This window comes from Aulostomus chinensis, chromosome 6 (genome assembly GCF_037954235.1).
Source record: "Aulostomus chinensis isolate RoL2024-O1b breed Wild chromosome 6, RoL_Achi_v1.0, whole genome shotgun sequence".
NCBI lineage: Eukaryota > Metazoa > Chordata > Actinopteri > Syngnathiformes > Aulostomidae > Aulostomus > Aulostomus chinensis.
The window spans coordinates 2147399-2166515 of NC_141325.1; the positions used below are offsets into that span (position 1 = coordinate 2147399).

The 19117-nt window shown below is 48.1% G+C and overlaps 1 protein-coding gene across 3 annotated transcripts in view; it reads left to right on the forward strand.

The window, feature by feature from the left end:
- The window catches only part of fras1 (Fraser extracellular matrix complex subunit 1), a 191661-nt gene extending 173830 nt beyond the window's left edge, over window positions 1-17831 (forward strand). For all 3 annotated transcript variants that reach the window (XM_086205777.1, XM_086205778.1, XM_086205779.1), the window contains exons 52-73: window positions 1532-1691; window positions 1779-1947; window positions 2986-3232; window positions 3647-3991; window positions 4591-4751; window positions 5306-5453; window positions 5532-5737; window positions 5816-5972; window positions 6117-6317; window positions 6473-6660; window positions 9286-9561; window positions 10362-10594; window positions 10693-10853; window positions 10958-11172; window positions 11280-11430; window positions 11563-11670; window positions 11880-12039; window positions 12494-12610; window positions 12799-12965; window positions 13060-13265; window positions 14407-14553; window positions 14775-17831. In XM_086205777.1, the coding sequence (XP_086061903.1) occupies window positions 1532-1691; window positions 1779-1947; window positions 2986-3232; window positions 3647-3991; window positions 4591-4751; window positions 5306-5453; window positions 5532-5737; window positions 5816-5972; window positions 6117-6317; window positions 6473-6660; window positions 9286-9561; window positions 10362-10594; window positions 10693-10853; window positions 10958-11172; window positions 11280-11430; window positions 11563-11670; window positions 11880-12039; window positions 12494-12610; window positions 12799-12965; window positions 13060-13265; window positions 14407-14553; window positions 14775-15350 (4499 nt within the window). In that variant the 3' untranslated portion in view covers window positions 15351-17831. The remainder of the gene's footprint in view (window positions 1-1531; window positions 1692-1778; window positions 1948-2985; window positions 3233-3646; window positions 3992-4590; window positions 4752-5305; window positions 5454-5531; window positions 5738-5815; window positions 5973-6116; window positions 6318-6472; window positions 6661-9285; window positions 9562-10361; window positions 10595-10692; window positions 10854-10957; window positions 11173-11279; window positions 11431-11562; window positions 11671-11879; window positions 12040-12493; window positions 12611-12798; window positions 12966-13059; window positions 13266-14406; window positions 14554-14774) is intronic.
- Window positions 17832-19117: the final 1286 nt, after the last annotated feature.

Genomic DNA, 19117 nt, shown 5'->3' on the forward strand with positions numbered 1-19117 from the left:
AAAGACACCTCAGCGGTGTTTCCTCCCCTTCCTCGTCTACATTTTTTCTCAGCCAATTTACAGTTTAAATGAGCGTCGCTCTCATCACGAGCTTCTTTATCTTCACCTCTGAGCTGCAGCCAAGGATCAGCGTCAGCCTGCATTGGTATCATGTTGATCCTCCAGGCTGGAGAGCAACTTTGATGTGTCGTAGTCAAGATTTGACGCTCACAAACGTCATTTAGTTAATGGTAACAAACAGCCAACAGCTGAAATGAACTCACAGGAAAAAAGATGGTTTACCCTGTTACATGCTTTCACTTCGATGCAGTTTTAGCATTTTGGAAGTTGATGTCATGTAGTCGTGTTTATTCAGAGCCTCCTGAAGGTCGTGTGACCGTCCCTCGAACAGGAAGAGTTCTTTGCTCTCAGCCATCAGTTAGGAAGTCATTCCTTCTGCTGCTTCCTCTGGAAGGAATAAAGGAGCAGAGCTGGTGAGCCAGTGATGCCTGTCATTCTCATTTTCAACTGCTCCTCATGTCTCTCAAGAGATGGAGGACGGCCGCAGGCAGCAAATTACGGAATCATTTTTTCACAGAAGAGATCCTTCGCACAAAGGCGATTAGTATTAAGACTTGATGGCTGCAGGGGGAGTCTTTGTGTTGTCACCATGAAGTCGAAGTGAAGTGAGGATTAGCAGAGAAACTGCTTGATTTCTACCTGCTGCTGCACTCTTGGTATTGATTCTTGTGCTTTTGGTTGCGTCTCTCACATTTATCCACGCCAGCCCACTTCCCCAGACTAACATTCGTATGTTTCTGCAAAATCGCGCCCAAACTCAACAACACACGTCAGAATTACTTTTCATTTCAACATTTCTGAGAGGAGCAAATGCAGTAATGGGAGTGCGTCTGCATACAGGGAGAAAAGCCATGCCAGCGGTTAGTTTGGGTGATGGGTGGTTCGAACACCAGACGCCGTGTCCCAGTTCCATCTTCAGGTTTCAAAACTGAAGTCATGAAGGTTCATTTAGTCCAGCTTGTACTTTGAATATTCAGACAAACTCAGAACTTTCTTTCAACCTTTTCATGCTTCGACAACCAAACTGCCTGCTGTCATCCTCACAAGAGTCACATGTTGTTGCTGTGGCTATGCAGCGGCGCCCTCTGTGGGCCAGAGGCGTTCTACCATGAGGGAATTTCTTCACATTTGGCACAAACATCCCCCTAGGACCAAAGAATGAACTTAAAAAGATTTTGGAGGTCAAAGGTCACATCGTGGAGGTATACAACGGAGGGGTGACGTTTCTACTTTGTATCTAAACTTAACCAGACCTGAAAGAGGCTTTGGCTCATGTTTCTTCCCCTCCCCCTAGTGTCCCAAAGTGGTAATGCAGTTATTTCTTCAGCGGTTAAGACCTGGACCACCATTTTATATCCATGTTGTGACTGGACTCTAAGGTGACGGACGGTCACGTGTGAACAAGGAGATGTGCAGTGACTGGAATGGTGCACTTTCATATCTGACCATCATTAATCTCGCTCATCCCCAGCTGACATCAACCTTGGTCTGATCCGCTACGTGCTGCACGAGGAGAATGTTCAGGAAACTATGGACAACTTCAAGTTTCTGGTCAAGGACAGCAAACCCAACGTGGTCAGTGACAACGTCTTCCACATCCAGTGGTCCCTCATCAGCTTTGAGCACAAAAGGTCTGACACTTTCATCCAGAACCACATAAGCGCGCCATCATCCCTGTTCTCAATCATAACCTCTCACCTCCGCTGATGTCCTCACAGTTACAACGTGAGTGAGAAAGCCGGCACGGTGGCTGTGACGGTGAAGCGGACCGGTAACCTGAACCAGTACGGCATTGTGTTGTGCCGTACAGAGCAGGGCAGCGCCACCTCCACCAGCAGCGTGGGCTCCCGGCCCGGCCAGCAGGACTACGTGGAATACGCCGGACAGGTACGCTGGTGTTACCAGAGAAGAGTAAAATGCTCCGTTGTTGCACCGAAATCCACGTGGACGTGATGATGACCTCATTGGAGTTTACAGGTCAAGGCTCACAAGATTTTGGGCTGTAATACGAGTTCACTTGTTTAAAGTGACACAATTTCACCCAAACGTGAGACGAGAGGATCGAACAGTGACATTTTATATCCGACGTCATGAAGCTTTGCACTCTTCGGGTTTTGCTAACAATGGCGAAGTGCTAATTTAGGACCAACATGGATTCTGATGTCCATCATTCTGGTTGATCAAATGCCGACTCATCACTTTATTCTCTCTCTTTTGCTCATGTATTTGGCCTGGAATTTCAAGCAGTTTTCAGTTTAGATGATAATAAATGGAAAAAGATGATTTAAAAAAAAAATACGCTAAAGGTCCATAAAAGTAATTAACATGCGCCTATAACAAAGATGGAGGCAGAGTATTTTACAGTTTAGAGATAAACTTTATAGCCTAAAATTGCATCACAAAAATAATAAGCCTCACTGGGAATCTAAAACACCCCCAAGCGTCTTTCCCTGAATAATATTCATATCAGCACGTGCATTTCTGACGTCACCTACACCAGAGGACCGTCTCTGTCGTGGGCCAGTATCGGCTCATGTTATCGGCCTACTGACCAGTGATAAAGGCTCCTCTGGTCACTGAAGAGCTGAGGTCCTCCGGTCCTCCTACAGAAGGAACCCTGATCTCGTAAAGTGCTTGTTAAGAGACGCATATTTTCAGGAAAGCTTTTCAGTGAATCCTCGAGACTTGAAGACTTTCAGGTTGACCCTTTGTCTTTCTTGTGTCATTCATGGACGGTGCAGCCGTCATGAATGACACATTCTTAAAGTTTAAGATGATCTCTGCGTTTCAGCTTTTACCCTCAATCAACACAAAGACTCCGGTTCTCTCCGGCAACGTTCCACCTCGAGATCGTTCTGCTCTGATTTCGGAGCGGTTGTGTTTCTGATGTGATGGACTCTGGCTCACATTCCCGTCCTCCCACAGGTCCAGTTTGACGAGCGCGAGGACATGAAGGTGTGCACCATTGTCATTAATGATGACAAAGTCTTCGAGGGGACTGAGAGCTTCCAGGTGGAGCTGAGCATGCCCGTCTACGCTCTGCTGGGGGGAAACACTCGCGCCGCCGTCAACATCAACGACACCGAAGATGAGCCGACTCTGCAGTTTGACAAGAAGACGTACCACGTCAACGAGAGCACCGGCTTCATCCACGCCCCCATCGAGAGGAAAGGTACAGAACAGTACGCTCAACTATTGTTTGTTGGTATTTCACCTTTGTAAGTTTGCAGCTGATGGTCTTCATGCACTGCAGTGTTCCCACACGTTCAGTACTAATAGCAGTTGTTTACTTGTTGGGAACTTCTACGAACGAGTATTGTCAACTATCAACAGGTTTGCTACATTCTACAGGCTACAGATGTTGCTGACTTTTGATCATGTGACTGTCAAACAATTAAACATACGACAGTAATCTGAATAGAAGTGCAAAGAGTGTCCATCCAAATTAAAGAGAGGCTCACATTCAAGGTCAAAGGTCACAGCAGCTCGAATGTTCGCATCTGTACGTTTCTTTTCTACGATGCATGCGCCGGTTAGCTGAAGGGTTGTCAAAGATTGTAACGCTACTTGATCTCCTTCTACTCAGGTGACACGTCCAGCACCGTGTCGGCGCTCTGCTACACCCAGTCCAAGTCTGCTCAGGGCAGCAGCCTCACCGCTCTGGAGTCTGGCTCTGACTACAAGAGTCGTGGCATGACGGTGGACAACCACGTCATCTTTGGTCCCGGCGTCAGCATGTCCACCTGTGACGTGAAGCTGATCGACGACAGCGAGTACGAGCTGTCAGAGGAGTTCGAGCTGGTGCTGTCAGACGCCTCTGATAACGCCCGCATGGGGGACGTGACAGTCGCCAAGGTCGTAATCGATGGACCCAACGATGCTTCGACTGTTTCTTTGGGGAACGCCACCTTTACTTTCAGCGAAGACGCTGGTAAAGTCACGAGATATGAATCTTCTCCGCCACTCTGTATGAAGGTCCAGGCTGTGCTGGTTTAGATCTCCACGGGGAAACTGAGCGGGTGCAAATGAATGAATTCTTCATTTCCTGCCAGCAGTCCCGTCTCTGTGGACTGTTTCTCTGAATAGAATTACTGCAAATGAAGCAGAAGAGAAGCAGGCCGGTGAACATTTACATTTGCCAAGGTAGCAGGTCATGGTTCCCTCTTATAGCAGAAATTCAAATTGTATAACATTAGGAAACCTTGTGGCCGGATCTTAAAGCCGGTGTCGTATCATGCGAGTGTCCTCCTCACCCTCATGAATCCATCAGCCTCTTGACGTTCTCTCTTCTTTTTATAATTCTTTGACTTTGCTTTCATGTTGGATAAACGCGTCTTCACACGCGCAGCACAATTAGTCGCTGGAAACTTATCTTCAAAATTCATTCAATTTACTCCGCAGCTGTCAGTTCATTTATGAAGCTATAATTATTTTGAGCCTATAGACCAGAGCAGACTTCATAAATCAGTGATTAGGGAGGTCACACTCGTGTCACCGCCTCCAAGTTTCATTCTGATCTTCCTGTTTCAGGGACAATTGAAATACCGGTTCTGCGCCACGGCAGCGACCTCTCCTCTGTGACCACCGTGTGGTGCGCCACGCGACCCTCAGACCCCCCCTCAGCCAGTCCGGGTGTCGACTACATCCCCAGTTCCAAGAAGGTGGAGTTCAAGCCTGGAAAAACTGAAGAGGTCTGGACCGAATCTGCATTTCACCTTCAGTGATAAACAGATTGAGTGGATTTAAAGGCGCCAGGAATCATTCGTGTGGCTTCTGTCCACCAACATGTCCAGAGATTTCCATGCACTTTCAATTACTCTGCCTGGAGGGCTGCAAATTGACCTGCAGCAAAAAAAAGTAATAATAAGGCAATCTGTCTCATGGCTAACGTGATTCATGTAGCTGCTCCAATTTATCATCATGGAGGCGAGCTTCGCCGCCACGCTGCAGCCTGCATATTTCAGCCATCTGCCAGCAGGGTTGTAAACACTGTTGGGTTGAAATCTCCTCAGATGTGCCGGGGGGTGCAGCGTGGAGCAGAGGAGGACCGTCACATTTTTCAGGCATATTTACACCGATAATGTCTCTATTCTGTATTGGTTGATTTATTGCCCTCGGCGGTGGTCGGCTCTCGAGCGTCCCATGACACATCCTAAATTACCTATTTAGCAAACACAAAGTGACAAAAACAAGTCAAACAGGGTGTTCATATCTTAAAAGTTAGTTTTTAACTCCATCTTCTCAGACCTGCAGTTTGACCATCATGGATGACATCCAGAACCCATCCATCGAAGGATCCGAGTCCTTTGTTGTCTTCCTCAGTTCTCCTCAAGGCGCCGTCCTGCAGGAGCCGTATGAGGCCAGCGTGGTCATCACCGACACCTTCCAGGACAGTACGTCGACACTCCCATAGAAAGGTTGTTTAAAATATATTTCACATCTGTCTCACGCCTGTCACTCGCTCGCTTCAGTTCCCAGCATGCAGTTTGAGAAGAGCGCCTACACGGTGAAGGAGCGAGATGGCCTGCTGCACATCCCCATCATCCGCACAGGTGACCTGTCCTTCAAGTCATCGGTGCGGTGTTTCACCCGCACCATGTCCGCCATGGTGATGGACGACTTCGAGGAGAGGAGGAATGCTGATGAGTCGCGCATCACCTTCCTGAAAGGAGAGAAGGTGGAACCTCCTCCAGAACGTTGACGTAGAACCCCTGGTCCTTTTCTTTTTCTTCACACCCGTGTGTTTGTGTTGTAGGTGAAGAACTGCACCGTTCACATTAACGACGACTCCGTGTTTGAGCCGGAAGAGGAGTTCCAGGTTCATCTGGGGACGCCGCTGGGCGACCACTGGAGTGGCGCCATGATCGGTGCTAACGACATCGTTACCATCACCATCACCAATGATGAAGATGGTGAGTGGGTGGAAACTTCAAGCTTTTCTGTTACCAATTCGTCCTCTGGAGCTTCCACGGGACTCGTGCCGCCGCGTCCAGTCATCACTCAGCTGTGGACTCCCTGCAGTGCTGTGACCTGTCTTGCATTCACACCTGTTTCAGCTCCCACCATTGAGTTCGAGCAGGCGTCCTACCAGGTCAGAGAGCCTCCTGGTCCAGACGGCATCGAGGTGCTCAACATCAAGGTGATTCGTCATGGAGACCTGGATCGGACCTCCAAGATCCGATGCAGCACCCGAGATGGATCGGCTCAGTCCGGGGTGGACTACAATCCCAAGAGCCGCGTGCTCAAGTTCACCCCTGGTCAGTGCTGCAAATAAATCGACATTTTTAGACTCATAAGAGCAAACTTTACAGACTGTGCATGTTTGTAACTGTGTTGGAGGGAGAGGGAGGTGGGGGGGTCGGCGTGAGTGGAGGAATGTAGCTCAGGTGACACGTCTCTCATCACGCTGCAGGGATGGACCACATCCTGTTCAAGGTGGAAATTCTCTCTAACGAGGACAGGGAGTGGCACGAGTCCTTCTCACTGGTCCTTGGCCCTGATGATCCTGTGGAGGCAGTCCTCGGGGAGATTACTATGGCAACAGTGACCATTCTGGACCAGGAGGCTGCAGGCAGTCTCATCCTCCCGGCCCTTCCCATTGTGAGAGCGCTGTTGCATGAAATCCACTATGATATAATACTACCAATAATAATGAATCCACTCAATTATTTGATAATAACAACAAAGAGCTGCCGGGATTTCAGCAGCTATTTTAAGACACTGGGATGTTTGATTTCAGAGGAGGGTGATGGTTTGTGTAGTTTGCATCATGGCTGAGCGCTTGACATGTTCTTCGTCCTCGGGGTGCTCAGCTTTACAAACGAGGAACATCTTTACTCTCAGCAGGAGTGTCTTCCCTCTAACACATGTTCATTAAGCAGAGAACAGCAGCAGCGTTCTCCTCTGGTGTTCTCTGACATTCTTCTGTTTTTAACCAGAATAACTTACAGCTGCTGTGTTTGGAATCTACTAATAAACCATTCATAGGAAGTGTAACATCAGATTTATTGTTAAGTTTCAGCTACTTGGTAGAAAGGGCAGGGACAAGGTACAAATAAACAAAAGGCTTCATTTATGGAGAACCTTTCATAGAAAGATTTCTGCTAAAACTGCTTTACAGCAGTGACAGAAGATCATTAAAACATGATAATAAAATGTTAAAATCATGTTAAAAGGATAGCAACACCCAGGATTAATATGATAAGATGGAAATTAAAACAGTATTATAATTAAGTTATTAAAAGCAATAAAATACATAAAAACATGACAGGGCCAAGTTGTCTTGATACCAACTCTTGCATAACGTTGGGATCCAGAGCCCAATGTGCTGACGACCACCATTGTCTTCCTCCCTCTGTTCCACCTGGAGATGGGACAGAACAAAGACTAATACAAACTTTCCCGCCAGCCACCAGGTTGAGGTGTGGCAACCCTCTTCAGAGGGGGAAACCCACTACTCATTGGCTGAGAGCCCAGGGGGTCCCCGCTACGTCATCATCAGCGGTGGACCTATAAAACCAGATTTACTGCCGAAAAACTTCGCTTTTTCCCAGGTACGCTAACTTCACCAAGTAGCGTCTGTCGAAAGGGAGCAAAACCATACCTCCCTTTGCTCCCCTCTTGTTCGTGGAGCAGCAGTCTACAACTCGCGGGACGAGTCCAGTCCACAGACTTTCACTTTCGATTCAGTCACGTGACCGCGGCTCTCCTCATCCCCAAACACGCAGAATCCGCGCATCCCTTCTTTTTTATTTTTGGATCCAAGGAGACAGCCCGCACCCGCTGATCTCCTCTACCCTGCAGAAGGACGCAAGTTTTGTCGGGACGTGTTGCTCAGGACAATTCCCCGACCCGGTCGACCGCGGAGGCGCGCATCCGAGCCAAGGAACGGACCCTCTGCAAGCGCCACCTCCATCTCCGCCTCGGAGCGGAGCAACGATAGGAAGGCATCAGTGTGTCTGGGCAGAGATCGTAGCAAGAGTGTGACAGTAAACGCTGCAAGTGAACGAGCCGCCGAGCTCTCATCACTGTCACTGTCACTGTGCTGTGTTAACTCTGTTGGATCAGACGGGCCGCCGGGCCCTCGGCTCTGATCATCAAGAGTTATCACTGTTTGGTTTCCACAACCGAGCTGAGTTCAGGATCGGTGGCCGTCTACGAAGTCCAAAGAGCTGTAACCTCGTCTGTGGAAGCGCACGCACCAGACTCGGTCGAAACCCGTACGCGCGCACACGGCGAGCGGGAGCGAGCTCTTTGTCTTTGTCGGCGCCATTTAATCTGAATCTACAGAAAGGTTAGATCTTTCCTTTCCTCCCCCACTCTGCTCCGAATCTTCACACCTCCACACACGCGACTAGGACTCTGTAGCCTACCTGCCCCCCCTCTTCCGACTCAGCGGAAGTCAGGGCGGCCATCTTGGCTCTATTCGTCCTAGTCCGCCATTTTGGGTCAGTTACCCTGACCCGCTCAGGTGCGCACGCGCACCTTCTCTCGCTCTCTCTCTCTCTCTCTCTCTCTCTCTCTCTTTCTCTCTGTCTCACACTCACTCACACACACACACTCTTGCTAGAAGTAGATGTGAGATAGTAGTCCGTAATTGTGAAGATAAACCTATTGATTATTGCTGTGTTAATTGTAAAATTAATGTTGTGATAATAAATGTGTTATATTTTGCAACAATTCGACTCCTGGTTGTGTGTGGATTGAACTTTGATTGCTGGTTTGATTGGGTCAGTGCTCAGAATCACACCTTCTATTTGACTGAGACTGAATAGACCTGATAGCAATTGATTTTAATTAAATAATTAATTGTTTAATTTTAATTGATTCAATAGCTGTTGAATTTGGCCAAGCAAATTTGACAATTTGCTTTCCCTGTTCACCTTTGAGGTCGATAGCAGAGGATTGGCTGTTCCCTGATTCCAGGGTGGTGCCCCGTTAATAGATTATATTGTAACAATCATATTTAATAATTGATTATTTTCTTTACAGTTCAATTTAAGATATCGCCAATCCTCTCCCCCTTTACGAGCACCAGCATTTTGGCACTCCTTGTGAGGCCTAACCCCAACAATAACAATGTTGATACTCGGGTGTAAATATCTGCTTGTTATTGAAACGCCGTTATGAGTCACGATCCGGCGCCCTGGTGAAAGTTTTATGAGGGTTTAGAGAGATTTGGTGACGTAACATGATTCTCATTAAAGCTCCTCCTTCTCTGCTCAGGTGGTCTCTCTCGCTGACTATGATCATGTCCAAGAGGTGACCAAGGAGGGGAATAAGAAGACCCCCTCTCCGGGTTACCCCCTGGTGTGTGTCACCCCCTGTGACCCCCACTACCCCAAATACTCTGTGATGAAGGAGCGCTGTGAGGAGGCGGGCATCAACCAAACTCAGGTTCACTTCTCGTGGGAAGTGGCGGCGCCCACCGACACCAACGGTGCCCGCTCACCCTTCGAGACGGTCACAGACACCACGCCGTTCACCAGTGTCAACCACATGGTGAGTCGATCCGGATCGGCTGCCCCAAGTTGACGGAAGGGAGTGTTTTAATTCTGTTCACCAAATGTGTCCCGCAGGGGTCCATCCTGGATCCTCTCTCATTTTAAGGTTCTCTTAACAATTTTGTTGCAGGGTTATGAACACAAAATTGTATTTGTACTAAAGTTATGTAAAGTTCTCTGCCGTCCTTTGAGAATGAAATCAAAGACCTGCAAACTGCTCAGAATTTTTATTGGTTCCAGAACATCTCACGAGAGAACGATGATATGGTTTAAAAAAAGTTGGTGGCCCTTATCGATCTGCATCTCAGTGGGACCATAGATTCCAAAATCTATCAAACACTTGGTATCACACTCCTGTGTTAACCAGCTGTGTGTAATCAACTTTATAAAATATAAAAGAATGGCATAGTTGATGTTTACCTCCCAGTTCATGTCAACACCAACACATGGGACTCACTGGTTAGTTTCAACGGTTGCGTGTTGCTGTTGTCAATGCTGCAGGATGCATTCCCTCCATCGTCAGACATCCTCGACCGCTCATCTTTCCACTGTGTTTGAATAATTTGGGCTTTAAAACAGCTGTAACCAGATGTTTTAGGAGACTATGGACTCTGTTTAAAAAGAACTAAACATTTGTGAGCCATTTTTAAGACAAGTGTCCTCGTCGGAAACTTGAGCCTGTGTTCCTCTGGTCATGATGCAGAAGGAAGACTAACGACCACATTGTTGGATTGTTTATCAAAGAAAGTTGTCATTTTCTTGACGAAAAGCTCTGAAAGACTCTCCGCTTCCTCTCAGGTCCTGGACAGCATTTATTTCAGCCGCCGTTTCCACGTTCGCTGCGTGGCTCAGGCCAGAGATAAGGCTGGTCATCTCGGGACGCCGCTAAGGAGCAACATCGCCACCATTGGTACTGATGGTTCCATTTGTCACACACCAGTCACCACGGGAACCGCCAGAGGTTTCCAGGCTCAGTCCTTCATTGCTACACTCAAATATTTGGATGTGAAACACAAAGAACATCCCAACCGGTGAGGAGGGAGGGAGATGAGGGTAAAAGTCTTCTCTCAAACTCTCCTGCTTTCTTCGTTAATCTCTTCTGTCATCCGCTCTGTTTGTCCCTGTGTAGCATCCATATCTCGGTGCAGATCCCCCACCAGGACGGCATGCTCCCCCTGGTGTCCACCATGCCGCTGCACAACCTGCACTTCCTCCTCTCAGAGTCCATCTACCGGCAGCAGCACGTCTGCTCCAACCTGGTCAACCTCAAAGACCTGCAGGGGATCTCTGGTACGACACACACACTCTCTCTCTCTCTCTCTCTCTCTCTCTCTCTCTCTCTCTCTCAAGCCAGCATTCCAGCAGTTAATCCAACCTTGCTGACTCTCCTGCAGACTCAGGTTTCCTTGACGACGTGTCCTACGACAGTATTTCTCTCGGGCCGGGGTACGACCGTCCCTACCAGTTCAACCCCAACGTGCGAGAGGCCAAAAGCATCCAGTTGTACAAACACCTCAACCTGAAGAGCTGCATCTGGACCTTCGACGCCTACTACGACATGACCGAGCTCATCGACGTCTGCGGAGGCTCCGTCACCGCAGATTTTCAGGTACATCGGACCATGATGGAGAAAACATCTCTTTGACATGCATCGTCCCTCTGAAGGGTCCCACCCCACAGGTTGGGAACCAACACTGAAGTACTGTTGTTATGCAGGTTCGGGATTCGGCTCAGTCCTTCCTGACAGTGCAGGTTCCTCTCTACGTGTCCTACATCTACGTGACGGCACCGAGAGGCTGGGCATCTCTGGAGCATCACACCGAGATGGAGTTCTCCTTCTTCTACGACACCGTGCTCTGGAGAACAGGTGCGACGGAACCTTTGTTCTGGGCTTAGTTCCACTGAGCCTGTGGGTTGAATGGAGGAAGGTAGAGATGTTTGTTCCACTTTGTGACCAGTGCTGACCCCGTCTCTGGCTGCTGGTGTTTCATGCTTGCAGGCATCCAGACGGACAGCGTCCTCTCAGCCAGACTACAGATCATAAGGATCTACATCAGGGAGGACGGACGGCTGGTGATCGAGTTTAAGACCCACGCCAAATTCAGAGGTGGGTTCAGACGACAAACCCCGGATAATAAGGTTTTTAGATGAAGATGTACCTCTCTTCAATGTTTGTCCTCATATTAGCACACCACATTGATGGGAACATAATAATGGTGATAATAATAATAATAATAATAAAAAACTAGCAGGAGAATCTTGAATCTACTCCATGTAGAGTTTCCTCCTCCATGATTCTGCTTTCCTGTCCTCCAGGTCAGTTCGTCCCTGAACATCACACCCTGCCGGGCCACAAGTCTCACCTGATGGCCCCGGACCACCTGGGGGGCATCGAGTTCGACATCCAGCTGCTGTGGAGCGCCCAAACCTTCGACTCTCCGTACCAGCTGTGGCGGGCCACCAGCTCCTACAGCAGGTCAGACGACAGGAAGACGCCGACGTTCACATTTCGCACTGCAGTTAAACTGCAATTTGGACATTAAATCAGTTGTTATTTGGGGGGTTTTATTCTCAGTAGTGACAGAAACAAGTAAACACAAGATGAAACTAAATTTGTTTGAAGATTCAGGTAAAGATCCAGATTTATACGAACTATGACGATGGTCGGTATCTGCAGAAGCATCACAGTCGCCAGTCTGATGATGATGATGATGATGATGATGATGATGATGATGATGATTGGTAGACTTGGCCTTTAATTGAGTTCTGAGGAGTCTTGGAGGTTTGTATCTGCTCACTTTTGGTTTCAGAGGAACTTTTAATGAAGCACTTCTCTCCAGGATTATTAGTGAAAATATCTCCCTGCACTCTGGTATGAATTTGTGTGTGTGTGTGTGTGTGTGTGTGTGTGTGTGTGTGTGACTCTACAGGAAGGATTATTCTGGAGAGTACACCATCTTCTTGATCCCCTGCACCGTGCAGCCCACGCAGCCCTGGATCGACCCCGGTGACAAGCCCCTGTCCTGCACGGCCCACGCCCCAGAGAAGTACGTCCTCCTCAGCTACCATACACTCTAGGAGACACTGTCCACCTGCCGGGACCAGATGTATAAAAATGACTCCCAGACTCCCGGTTTAGCTTGATAATGATGTGTGTTTGAGCCTGGTGCATTGTGGGAACAGAAGAAGTGATGTGTAGGCAGCTGGTTACGTCGGCCCCTCTTCTTCTGAGCAGGTTTCTGGTGCCGATCGCCTTCCAGCAGACCAACCGGCCTGTCCCGGTGGTCTACTCGCTCAACACGGAGTTCCAGCTATGTAATAATGAGAAGGTGTTCATGATGGACCCGGCCGCCGCTGATGTCTCCATGACGGAGATGGACTACAAGGGGGCCTTCTCTATGGGTAGGACAGAGACCCAGAACCAGCCCTCTGACTTTGACTCCTGAATCCAGGAGTTCTCACAACAGCTCAAACGTGCCTCTGCTGCCCCCTGCAGGTCAGACTCTGTATGGCCGGGTGCTGTGGAACCCTGAGCAGAACCTGAACGCAGCCTACAAGCTGCAGCTGGAGAAGGTTTACCTCTGCACCGGCAGGGACGGCTACGTCCCCTTCTTCGACCCCACAGGGACCCTGTACAACGAGGGGCCGCAGTACGGCTGCATCCAGCCCAACAAACACCTCAAGCATCGCTTCCTGCTGCTGGTACACCTACTTAGGTCTTTAGGTCTACTTAGGTAGATTATAATCTACCAAAGTAATAATCTATGACACTGATAACAGAAGAATAAATAGCATTGAACAGGAAAACTGGAGAGACGGACAGGTCTCTGCTTCCCTCTGGTTCTCTGGTCCAGTATTTGTCTTTTGTTGGGCTGAAGCTAAATAGGTGATGAAGTCCTTGTTAAACAAGCAGGTGTAAACAACTGCTGTTGAAACAACCAGTAAACCAACACACGGAGCAGCACTGGCGGGCCGACCAGACCAGGACTCCAGTGTTTAGCTGCACCTGAAGGATCAGTTAGACAGCAACAATGTTGTGGACGGAGAGGACAGATGTGTTGACCCTGTCAGAGACCGTCCCTCAGGAGAGGACAGCTCCTCCTCCTCCTCCTGCAGTGCCTTCATCTCTCCCCGGGAGAGTCGACAGCTCTAAAATTTGGTACATTGAGTATGAACCTCCGTTTCATCCTCTGCAAGCTTTGTTCAAATAAAGATAAAAGTCAGTGAACCCTCTATAGTCTGAGGAGTAGCGAGTCCTGCTGGCTCTGACCCACATCAGGTCCTGGACTCAGCAGACGAGCTGTTCTTCAGCGCCTGCAGCTGTGTCCTAAGTGGAGGATTAAAACGGAGAGACCTGTCTGTCTCTCCAGCTCCAGCTGCAGTGAAGCAGTGGATGCACCAGTCACACCAGTCACACCAGTCACACCAGTCACACCAGTCACTGGAGAGACAGCATTTTTAGATGTTCACTGTCACTGACATTCTTCACACTGAAAAAAAACAACCTTTTGGTTGCTGTCATGAAGATCAGTGTGGCCTGATTTCACCTGACGAACGCCACCTGAGAGACAAGGAAGCAACTTGTAGTCATGCTTTGAGGGAACATAACCGAGGTCATGTTTTAGAATTTGTTGCCTCTGAATGTTTCATATCCTCCCTTTGTGCACTCCATGAGCTTTGGCGTCCCAGGTGTATTGTGACTGCCACTGAACCTCCTCTCTGACGGGCGTGAACCATTTCTACACATTCCTGACACGTGTGAGACCGTTGCTCAGATAAGAGCGGGTCAATATTTGTCTCCAGGCTCTTCTGAGTGTTTCCCCCCTTCATGTTCCCTCTCCAGGATCGCAAACAGCCGGACGTATGTGACAATTATTTCCACGATGTTCCCTTTGAAGCTCACTTCGCCACAGATGTCCCGGAGTTGCACCCGATGACCGCCATGCCAGGCGTGGACGGCTTCACCATGAAGGTCGATGCTCTCTACAAGGTCTGTGGAATCACCTGAACTATGCAGTGTTGTGTTGTAGACAGGAGTCTCAAATGAGCCGCCAGGCTCACCCTCCTGCCTGTAAGACCACACTGAGGGCTAACAAAGTCCTCCAGTACGGAAGAACAAAAGTGAGCATGAGAAGATTTCATGAATGAAACGACAAGGAAAACTGTTTGTCAAGAGGTTTGTTGTTTATTTTTGTCTGTGTTGATTGACAGGTGGAGGCGGGACATCAGTGGTACCTCCAAGTCATTTACGTCATTAGCCCGGAGTCGCGGTCCAGTCCCAGGATCCAGCGCTCCGTCACCTATCAGCTGAGCCGCCCAAAACGCGACCTGGTGGATCGCAGCGGCCGGCTGACTCTGGACGAGTCGCTCATTTACGACAACGAGGGCGACCAGGTGAAGAACGGCACCAACATGAAGTCCCTCCGTCTGGAGGTCGCACCCTCTGCCACCTTCAACGCCCACATGGGCAGTTCGGTAGGTGGGGGCGTGGCCGTCGTGACCTTGCTGGTCCTGGTTCTGCTGGCCTCCTGCTTCCTGTTCCGTCGCTGCCGGCGGTCGGCAAAGAAGAAGAACAAGAAGACTCCGAGAGTCTACGAGGAGTATCCGCTCAGCACCAAGGTGGAGGTGTGCCTGGACAAGTGTGTGGAGAAGAACTTCAGCAGCAAACACTGCACAGTGAGGAACATCAACATCCTCAGCCGCAACCAGGGGCCCAAGGCCAAGGTCAAACAGGTCAACCTGGAGGTCAAACTCCACAACAACCTCAACGACGGCACTGAGGTCTGAAACACTGACACGAAATTTTTAAAAAAAGTATTTTCTAAAAAAAAAAGTTTGTACTTAATGGAACGACATATTTGTTAATGTATTTTTATACCACTTTAAAAAGGGAAGCGAGTGATGTGCAGACGGCCAAGCGGCATTTTTGATCATTTCGCAACTGGGCTACCTCAGGAATCCACGAAGCACTCGGCCGCGTCAGCCATGGACAAGAAACTCCATCTGAGCCTGTTTAAAGCAGCAGTATGTAGTCTAGCAGAGCAGCAGCGCCCCCCGCTGATAGCCAGCTGTAAAACACTGCTGACGTGTCCATTTGAGAAATGACCGCGGTGTTGGAACTCCAGAGGAACGGAGCGGACATGTTTTAACATCATGACTTCATAGCGTGCTACCGCTAGCTGCTAGCCTTAAATTAACTAGCAGTGGTCTTATTGTACCTTTTCTCTCTTCTGAAGCTCGTTTGTAGTTGTGCGTTGGGTTCTACGTGGGCGGGCTGGCTCCTGTTGCAAGTATACTGCCAAAACCGCTTAACCCCAAAAAGATCATGGACCAGGAGAGGAGATGAGCGTGAGGAGTGAGTGACGCAAAGATTGGAGTCCAGGGAGGCAAAGGTCAGGTGTCAGTTTAACCACAACTACAAATGAAGCTTTAGCTTCCTCCGTCAAGGTGCCACTGTCGAGTCTGAGAGTCTGAAAGCATCACTGCAAGCTAGCAGGACTTTCCTACACTGTCACGCTCAGACGGCTTAGAGATGTACGGAGCCGGGAGGAGGAACGGAAGAATGCTGAAGCTACATAATGCTGCTTTAATCAAACCTCTGGTTTACAGGACATTTCCATCCATGTGCACCCACATGCTGGTAGCTCAGACACCGTTGATTGTTTTACTGCTGCAGAGTCATTTCACTTTTACTAAATGTCACTACGGTGGAGCGGCGGCCGTCTAGACGCCCGGCTTTCACGCATTAGTCAACATCAACAAGAGCAAATGAACGGAGCAAAGTTTGACGTCCGGCATCGGCTGCTGAGAGAGCGCTGCTACGGCCTGAGGCTGAATGAGTGCAGAGTGTAAATATGAACAAAAATGAATGACGCCTTTTCAAGTGCAATTATGCCACAACTTTTATTAATCCTTCCGTCGTGATCACGAGCTTTGATTGCAACTTTCAAAACATGCATCTGAAGCAGCCGGATCACCAGAATAAATGTTGGTATTCTACTTTTCACAAACCACGTCAAGTCTCTACGTTCCTGAAGGAAAACTATCCGTTATGTCAACTTTTCAGACCCGTTGGCAAGAAAATTTCCTGTCCAACCAATTTAGTGTGTCTGCATTTAAGCAGAATGGCTACGAAAGTTCATGGGCTAAAGATACAGGATAGAGCAGAAACGCCGTCAACGCCCTCCATGCTGCTTTCTAGTCAACAGTTTGTCTACAGAGGGAAACGGATTCAACAGCTTTTATAACCAAACAAAGCAGAACAAACCTGTGTGTTCACAAGTGTGTCCAGTAACAGAAGAGTGTTATGGTAGTAAGGAATGGCAGTACTGCCCCCTGTTGACTCGGAGGGTGAATTATGAAGCTCACAAATTGTACCTTTAATCACAGAGGTCAAAATCGTCTTTTCGTCTACTTTTTTTTTCAGGAGTCAATTTAGCTTCAAAAAGCTGTGATGCAAATCATCAAATATGCATTTCGAGGAATGTGGATGTGAAACTTACTTGTGGTTCAGAAACATGGAACACCGGCACTTTTATCCTGATGAGCGGCTGGTTAACGCCTTACTTAGAGACATTTGTACCCTCACCTTAGCAGAACTACAGGTTCTACTCCTTGTTTTGTTTGTCAGCTGCCAAGATTAAGTGCCATGCAGTATTTACCTTCATGAATTTCAAAATGAATCATTCAGACAGTTTTTATTTTTCCAGAGTGAGATATTGAAAGTTTCCATGTGATTGTAACAAATCGAACAAGCTGCCAGCGGGGGAACGGCGGTTGTCCATCCACACGGGTGCGTCCTTTAGCCTTACCGCTGTCCCGATGACACCATCGCTCTCTGACACGCTGTTTTTTTCTAGAGGTTTGTGTCTGTCGTTTGCCTTCGTTCCGCCCAAAGACACAAACAAAATCCCTCACTTATTTTCTATTTACCTTCACGTCGCGTTCAAACATTAATTTCTCAGTTATGTATTTTATCCTCGTAAGATGTGATGCCTGAGCTACTGATGTACCCACTGAGTTACTGTAGTACTTGTACGTGTGAGACACTGGAGAGAACTGAGCACTGCAACAGAAGAGAACTTGATTTATTTTTCTTTGATCCCACTTCCTGTCGTCTTTCAACTGTGTGCCTATCACGGGAACGGGGAATTCTGGAGAAAATATCACTATATTTTTGGTGCTATCATTTTGTGGAAAATAACTACAATGCTATTAATATGATGCCTGTATTTGGTGCCTCTTTTTATTAATTAAAAAAGTCTGAAAGTAACATTTATCCTCTGGTTTTGTGCTGTCGCTCTTTCCTCTGCTGTTGGAGTTTTTATCCGAGGGTCATTGTCGGGTTTTATTCCTGAGTTACTCTCACATCGGTTACAGTCACTGCTTCAGTGTGCATTTGTGTTGCATTCTCTGCACATGGAAAGTGACGTAGAAATAAAGTCTGATTGATTGATTGATTGATTGACAGCCAGCGAAGAACCCTTAAAATCTGGAGCAGATCAGTTAACCGGCGATAGATGAGGGTTTATTTGTGTTGTCTTGAGCCTCGAAGCGTTTGTGTGCTGTGGGTGTGTACCTGTTAGTGGCCTCCAGGTGTGTTATTGGATCCCAGCAGCAGTAAAGCTGCTTCACATAACTACTCTAAATACTGACTACACCAAATACTGACAAAACCACATACTGACTACTCCAGTCTGTCACCCTAGGGTCCCCCTCTTGTTCCTCACTCTTTGAAAGCAGGAGAAACTCGTATTACTTCAAAACTGCCGTACCTCAGCTGTGACTAAGTCACATGTTTAGGTTAATCTGATGATTGGGATTTCCGTTCCTTTGATAACCAGCGTTCTTTCACCTCCATTCACCGAGCCTCTCCTGGAACTGCCTGGAGACCCCTGAGGAGGCCACGACCGAAAAAAAAACAACACACATAGAAAGGCAACAGTCAGAAAAACACAAACTCACAGCGTAACACAAAAAGACTGCGAATTCCCTCTCATTCCTTCTGAGTTCATCTCACGGCTGGACTGAAGTTTGCTTCCTGTCTGTGTTCGTGAGTGAACGATTCCCCTGAGAACAGGAACCATCAGCTTTACTGAAACACTTTTTTTTTTCCTCATTCCAGTGAATTTTTCAGTGCATCACAAACAACAAACAACAACTGCACCGCTCAAAGAGTTTAAAGTTGTGACATTCAAAAGAAAATGTCGCATCTTCATCTCTGATCTGCGGGACACAAAAACAAGGTGAATATGTAAAGTTAGCAAATGTCTCGGCGGCCATGTTTGTGTTTGAGGACGCAGGATCAGACAGTCAGATGCTCCTCGCTGCTGGAAGGATGTCGTCGTTCTGATCCCTGCAGGCAGGCCGGGGTCGTGGCTGCTGGAATGAGTTTCATCACTGATTATTATGGAGCAGCTCAGTACAACAGCAGCGCTCAGAGGGAGACGTCACGCAAATTTGTGGGCTGTGGAGCTCAAACATTCACCTGAGAGATGCTCAACAGACCTGTTCAGCAGGTAAACAAGTCAATCTGTAAATACTGGAGCATGTAA